The 6,948-nt window shown below is 64.7% G+C and overlaps 3 protein-coding genes across 4 annotated transcripts in view; 1 reads left to right on the top strand and 2 right to left on the bottom strand.

Moving 5' to 3' along the window:
* Nucleotides 1–23: 23 nt before the first annotated feature.
* AMSG_06078 (uncharacterized protein) lies at nt 24–864 on the bottom strand (the record flags this gene model as incomplete). Its single annotated transcript, XM_013902131.1, has 2 exons — nt 24–768; nt 817–864. 2 exons carry the CDS (start codon nt 862–864, stop codon nt 220–222), a joined length of 597 nt encoding a protein of 198 aa, XP_013757585.1. The 3' UTR covers nt 24–219.
* A 188-nt stretch (nt 865–1,052) lies between these two features.
* Nucleotides 1,053–4,227, top strand: AMSG_06077 (plasma membrane calcium ATPase; the record flags this gene model as incomplete). Its single annotated transcript, XM_013902130.1, has 2 exons — nt 1,053–4,165; nt 4,203–4,227. 2 exons carry the CDS (start codon nt 1,053–1,055, stop codon nt 4,225–4,227), a joined length of 3,138 nt encoding a protein of 1,045 aa, XP_013757584.1.
* An 11-nt stretch (nt 4,228–4,238) lies between these two features.
* Nucleotides 4,239–6,948, bottom strand: part of AMSG_06076 — a gene marked incomplete at both ends in the record, with an annotated part of 3,465 nt that continues 755 nt past the window's right edge. Inside the window, one exon of one of the 2 annotated variants that reach the window (XM_013902128.1) lies at nt 4,239–6,731. In XM_013902128.1, the coding sequence (XP_013757582.1) occupies nt 4,254–6,569 (2,316 nt within the window). Of the gene's footprint in view, nt 6,821–6,948 lie in introns of both variants that reach the window. The other variant, XM_013902129.1, reaches the window with a different exon arrangement.

The following is a 6,948-nucleotide window of genomic DNA, read 5'->3' as shown; positions in this document are numbered from 1 at the left end:
CGATTCGACCTGCTCTGGCTCGGCCCGCTCGGCCTCGATCCGCACTGACACCTGCACCCCGGTCACCAACGGCGGCTACGCCGAGTGGACCTGCGTCTCGGGCGAGCTCGCTGCCGACGCCAACGGCGCCACCGCCCCGCACATGTTCGCCAACCTTTAATCGTATTGCCTTGCATGCTACGGTCTTTTCCCACTCGCTGATGCATCCAGTAAACCGTTTCATCCGCGGCTCCGTCCTCCTCCTCCCCCTGCGCCTGCGCCTGCGCCTGCTCCTGATCCTGCCCGCTTGCGCCTGCCCACCACCGCCGCCGCCTTGCGCAGCGCCTCGTTCTCGCGTCGCAGCTCGGTGTTCTCGCGCTCGGCCACATACAGCGCCTGCCGGTGCGCCACCTGCATCTCCGCCAGACGCTTCTCCAGCCCACCTGCCGCGCTGGCGATCTCCTCTCGCGCCGCCGCACGATCTGTCCGCGCCTGCTCCGCCGCCGCCTCGGCTGCCTCGGCTCGCGCCGTCGCCGCGGCCAGACGGCGCTCGAGCTCGCCGGCCGCCGCCTGCGCGCCCTTGGCCGCCTCCACCGCCTGCAGATGCACCACCAGCGGGATGCCCTCCACCTTGTTCGCCGCAGCCTCATTTGCGCGCCGCAGCTCTTCTTGCGCCGCTTTGAGCGCGCTCTCGGCCGCCCGCTGCGCCTCCTCGGCTCGCGCCGCCCGCGCCCGCGCGTTGTCGGCCTCAGCCCTCAGCCGCGCCGCCTCGTCCCGCGCTGCCTCAGCCTGCGCCCCCACCGCCGCCTGCTGCGCCCCAGCCACCCGCCCTCGTACCTGCGCAAGCACCCGCGTCTGCCGTGCTAACTCTTGTGCCTCTGCCATGCCCACCAGCACCTCCTCACCCAAGCCCGCCCAAGAGCCAGGAGCCAAGTGCCTGGCGATCATGATCACGCTCCTGATCACGATCGCCACTCGGCACTCGGCCGCCTTCCCCTCGGGCTACGGCGCCAACGCGGACGCCGGCTACCTAACTAAAGCCCCTCTGCAGGCGGGCCAGAAGGACAAGAGTCATGGCTGGAGTTGACGCGGGGGCGCTCGAGGCTGAGGCGCTGCGTGGAGAAGACAAGGTCAAGTACGAGGTCAATGAGCAGAGCTACGAGAGAGACGGCCTCAGCAAGCTCTTCCCCAACCGGCTCCAGCTACTCTCGGTCCTCGGCGGACAGGAGGGCGTGTTGGAAGAGCTTGATGTCGACGCCGCACAAGGCATCGATGAGGCAGAGTTGGAAGCACGCGGCCTTCGCTGGGGCTTCAACGCGACTCACATCGCCAAGCGATCGTTTGTCCATTTCATGCTCTCGGCCGCCAACGACTTTACCCTCATCATGCTCATCATCACCGCCTTCCTCTCGCTCTCGCTCGGCGTCTCCATCTCCGAGTTTGCTGCTGACACCGGAGGCGCCGGCTATGTAGAGGGCACCTCTATTCTCATTGCCGTCACCATCATCATCATCTTCACCGCCATCAACGAGAACTATAAGGATCACCAGTTTGCCGAGCTCGCTGCCGCTCTCCAGAACGAGGAAGTCACCGTTCTTCGTGCCTCGTCGCTGGACATCCAGCAGGTCCCAGCCAATGACCTGGTTGTCGGCGACATTGTTCACGTCTTTCGCGGCGCCGTCGTCCCTGCCGATGGCCTCCTCCTCGGCGATCCTTGCAAGATGAACGAGCTCGAGGTGACCGGCGAGGCCGACGACGTCCGCAAGTCGTACAGCCACGATCCGTTCATCATGCGCGGCTCGCACGTGGCGGAGGGTAGAGTCGTCATGGTTGTCGTCGCTGTCGGCGACAGCACGTACCTCGCTCGCAAGCGCGCCCGCGACGCCCGCCGCTCCGTCGACGAGCACACCTCGCTCCAGAACAAGCTCGCCAACCTTGGCAAGCAGGTCGGTAAGCTTGGCCTCGCCATCGCGGTTGTTCTCGTCTCGGTTCTCTCGGCCAAGTATCTCATTACTCGCGTGGTCAAGGGTGACTCGATCGACAACGAGGCCATTGAGCGCATGACCGAGTACATCCTCACCGGCCTTACGCTCACCGTTGTATCGGTCCCGGAAGGCCTGCCATTCTCGGTCACTCTCGCCATCGCCTTTTCCATCATCCGCATGGTCGGCGAGCACAACATGGTACGCAACCTATCGTCAGTCGAGACCATGGGCCGGTGCTCAGAGGTGGTCATCGACCTCACGGGTGCCGTCACCGTCAACCACATGATCCTAGACCAAGGCTACATCGCCGGCAAGCAGTTTGCCATTGCCGACTATCAAGACTATGACTTTTCCTCGCTCGCTCGCCCCTGGGGCCAGCTCTCGCTGGAGCCCGACGAGGACGCCATGGCAGACTCGGTCCTCGGCCTCCTCCAGCACTCGCTCTTTCTCAACTCGCGCGCCGCCATCATCGCGCCCGACATTGACATTCTCGCCGAAGACGACGACGACCTGATTGTCGGCGCCGATGGCGTGACGCGCAAGTACTACGGTAACGAGACCGAGATCTCGCTGCTCAAGTTTGGCACCGCGCTCTCGTCCAAGTTTGGCACGTATGAGGAGTTGCGCCACGCTTACCATGGGCATACTGTCGCCACTTTTCCCTTTGACCCGGTCGCCAAGTGGTCCGCCGTTCTCCTCCGCCTCGACGCTCCGCTCTCGTCAGCTTTTCGGACCGGGAGGCCGAGCCTGTTCTCGGACTCGCGCTCGTCCGATTCCTACGGCCACGCGTCGCTCCGCGGCGACGAGCGGTACCGGCTGTACGTTAAGGGCGCGGCCGAGCTCCTGCTTGGATTTTGCACACGCATCGTCGACGAGAACGGCGAGGTCGTCAACATTGTGCCGTTCCAGCACAAGCTCCGCAAGATGATCAAGGCGTGGACCCACGCAGGGCGGCGAGTCCTCACACTCGCGTACAAGGACATCGGGTTTCGCCCGCCGCCCGACGTCGCCGACGCCGACGTCACCGAGATGGTCTGCCTCGGCATTGTCGGCATTTCCGACTCGCTCTTGCCTTCAGTTCGCGGCGAGATCCGCGCTGCCCAGCAGGCCGGCGTCATGGTCCGGCTTGTCACCGGTGAGTCGCTTCCACGCGCCATCACGCTTGCCCGCAAAATCAGCATTTACAACCCCGAGTACCACCTCGCCATGGACTCGTTCGAGTACAACAAGATGACCAATGATGAGCTCAAAAGCATGGTACCGACGCTCACCATCCTCGCCAGGGCCACGCCCGACGACAAGCTCCGCATCATCTCGCAGCTGCAGTCAGACTTTGGTGCTGTCGTCGCCGTCACAGGCGGCGACCTCGCCGACCGGCGCTCGCTCATCGCCGCCGATGTGGGCTTTGCCATGGGCGTCTCCGGCTCGGGCGTTGCCCGCGAGGCCGCCGACATTGTGCTACTCTCGGACGACTTTGGGTCTATCGTCAACACCATCCGCTGGGGCCGCAACGTCTTCTCCTCCATCCGCAAGTTCCTTCAGTTCCAGTTTACCTGCAACGTCGTTACCGTCCTCATCACCATCATCGGCTCTGTGACCAACTCGCGCGGCGAGCCACCGATCTCCCCCGTCGGCCTCCTCTGGGTCAATCTCATCATGGACACCTTTGCAGCCATTGCTCTCGCCTCGGACTCGCCGTCGCCGGACCTGTTGCGCAAGACCAAGCCGGTCTCTTCGTCAGAGAACGTTGTCACCCGGGTCATGATGATGCACATTTTTGGCCAGGCCGCGTACCAGCTGCTCATGCTCCTCCTCGTCCTCTTTATCGGGCCGGCCTTCTTCACCGTCGAGCGCTACCGCCGCAAGCACTTTACCCTCGTCTTCAACGCCCATGTCATGATGACCTTGTTCAACTTCTTCAACGTCCGCTCGGTCTTCCAGCAGCAGAACGTGGTCTCGGGCCTCGGCCGGAACTACTACTTTTGGGCCGTTCTTCTCTTTTCCGGCGCTGTGCAGGGCGCCATTGTGACCATCGGCGGGTCGTGGACCAAGACTGAGCCGCTTGGCCCGCTGCAATGGGCATCATGCCTTGTTCTCGGCGCTGGCACGCTCCTGGTGGGCGCCTTTCTCCGCACCATCCCCACCCGCGGCATCCTCCTCGAGTCCAAGGACATCCACGACTCACCCAAGGACCGCGCCGAGTGGCGGATGACGCTTAACCGGCGACCAATGGCCGAGAAAGTCCGCGTTGCCTTTCGGGTGAACGGGTGACGCGGCAGCGGCTCGCGTTTACTCGGCTCCGCTCATGTCGATGATGAGATCGGCGAGGACGAGCGAGTGCAGCGCCGGGCGCGCACCAGAGATGAACACGTCCTCGGTCACGCCCGACAAGAGCACCTCGACGGCACCAGAACGGTAGAGGATGTGATCGAGGACCATGGTCTCGCCGGTGGGCGCAGTAAAGGTGGCCTCGGCACCGACGTGCTCGTGGCTCGGCGGCACGTCGAGCTCGGCCATCGAGTGCAGGGCGATGGAGCCGCCGTCGCCAAACGGCGCAAGCATACCGTCGAGGAGCGGCTCGGCCGGCGGCGGCGTGAGGAAGCCCGAAAGGGCGAGGACAAACGGCGTGTTCCCGACACGGGCGCCGATGGTGCGATGGAGGGCGGCGACGTGCGCGGCGCGCGATTCGGGCGTCTCGCACGCGGGCGTGAGGTCGCATGTGAAGACGTAAAAGGCAGCCTCGGTAAAGACGTCCTGGAAGAGGCCCCACGTGACCCAAACGTAGGGTGCGGTTGGCGAGCGCGAGGGGAGGTTTTCGCTTGCTATCGCCGCGTTGCGGAGGAGAAGCACGTCCTGGTCGATGGGCAGGTCGGCATCGAGCTTTGCGGACGGCTTGGGTGAGAGGAAGTAGTTGCCCGAGTCGGCGAGCTGCAGCCGCCAGCGAAAGTAGAAGATGGGCAGGAACGGGCGCGTGTTTGAGCCCGGGACTGCGGCACGGTCGACGCCTTCGGCCTCAAAGTGCTCCGACGCCCCGTCCATCATGGCGTAGTCGGACATTTTGCCGAGGAGCTCCGAGGCCTTGGCGAGCGAGATGTTCTGCATGGCGAGGACGTCGGGCGAGTGGAATCGGACCGAGGTGGCAAAGAGCGCGCGGCGCTCGGACCACTTGGAGGCGAGAGACGACTTGGCCGTCGGGTCCGGCTGGACGTTGTACGTTCCGAGGCGGACGCAGTTGGGCATCGGCGGCTTGGGAAACGACTTGTCGAGACAGACCATGGATCGCATCGACATCATTCGCTCCTTGCGCAGCTCGCGCTCGGCCTTTTTCGATGACTTGGGCGACGGGGTCGGCGACGATGTCGGCGTCGAGTCTGGCTGTGCCTTGCGCGGCGGCGGCGATGCAGACGCCGGCGACGACGGCTGCGACGACGAGCCACCGGTGGCCTGGCGGGCGAGCGGTGACGGGCGCGACGGCAACGGTGACGGCAGCGACGGGCGTGGAACGGCAACAGCCGGCGAGAGCGAAGCGTTGAGAACGTTGACGGGCCCGGCCTCATCGTCGAGGGCGAGGAAGCCGTTGTTGAGGATCTCCGAGGCCTCAAAGATGTCGGTCATCCACTCGATCTTGGCGTCGAGCGTCTCGGTTTCGACAATGAAGCGGCCCTTGTCGCAGATGATGCAAAAGTGAAAGGTGTGGGTCTCGACGGCCGGGATGTCACAGACCGAGACGCCCGAGAGGTCGAGCATGCCGCGGACCTTGTAGTCTTTCTTGCCGGTCGGCGAGGCGTAGACGAGGGCGTTGGAGAAGAGGAACATGTGGCGGCTCTTACCGGAGCCCCCGGAGCGGCCCTCGGCAATCTTGACTGACCCGTCGCGGATGTAGACGCCGATGTCCTCAGGCAGCTTGCCCTGCGAGATCATGCGGACAACCGACGGCGGCATGGCGAGCTCGGCGAGCGTCGGAGTTGACGACGAGTGCGAGAGACCCTGGCCGACTGAGCCTTCCGAGTCTACGCGGCGTGTGAGGTTCGGCGAGCTCGAGTTGAGCAGCGACTCGCCCTTGCTTTGCGCCGCCGAGTGGGCGTGGATGTCGTTGATCCACTGGATGGCCTCGGCAACCGAGTCAGCGCGCAGGATGTACGTCCGCTTCTGCGCGTGCGTCAGCACAATGTCGCGCGACTTGCCTTTGCCGCGAACCACCACCCGCCCGTCGAGCTGAATCGAGCCGACAGGCACCCGGGCCTTGTCCGACTTGGCGTAGTAGAGGACTCCTGACTTGAGGAGAAAGAACCGCTTGTCCCAGTTGCGCAGCATGCCACCGGAGCTCTTCTTCTTGGCCAGCCAGCCCGAGCGGACAACGTCGATGTCCGACTGAAAGTCGATCTCGTGCAGCAGCGGCGCGTCGCCGCCAGCACCCATCACTGGCGGCGAGGAGTCGCGGCGGCCAATCAGCCGCCGGCGGACGTTGGACGAGAGGCCCGGCGCCGAGACAAGCTCGTCACCGGCGCCGTCGGCCTCCGAAATCGCCTCGGACGACGACGCTCGTGCCATGCCGCTCCCGCTGCCACCACCGGAGCTTCCGCCATCGCTAGCCACTGCAACCATTGACGCTCTGCTGCGGTCAGCCTCATCGAGGCGGAAAAGGACGGCAATATCGGCCAGGAGCGCCTTGCGTGTCGCAGCGGACGACACGCCGAGTACGAGCAGATTGGGCGAGTCGAGCGTAGCCAGTTCTGTTCCTGCGATGTTGTGGATGATGAAGACTCTCTGCGGCCCGGACTGGTGAGTGACAATAGCAACATGCACCATCAGCTCTGGTGCGTAGCCGCCAGCCGCCAGCCGCAGCGCCATCGCCACTGTACCTGTCAAGGAGCAGACAGGGGCGTCCCGACCTCGCTCTTGGGGCCAGGCCCCTCCATTTCCCTTCCACCACCCACCGATTCCTTCCACCACCGATGATGATCAGGGAGGGGGGGGGGGGGGG

This window comes from Thecamonas trahens, assembly GCF_000142905.1.
Source record: "Thecamonas trahens ATCC 50062 unplaced genomic scaffold supercont1.25, whole genome shotgun sequence".
Classification (NCBI taxonomy): Eukaryota; order Apusomonadida; family Apusomonadidae; genus Thecamonas; species Thecamonas trahens.
Note: the sequence above shows the minus strand (reverse complement) of the source record. Positions and strands in the feature narration are given on the sequence as shown.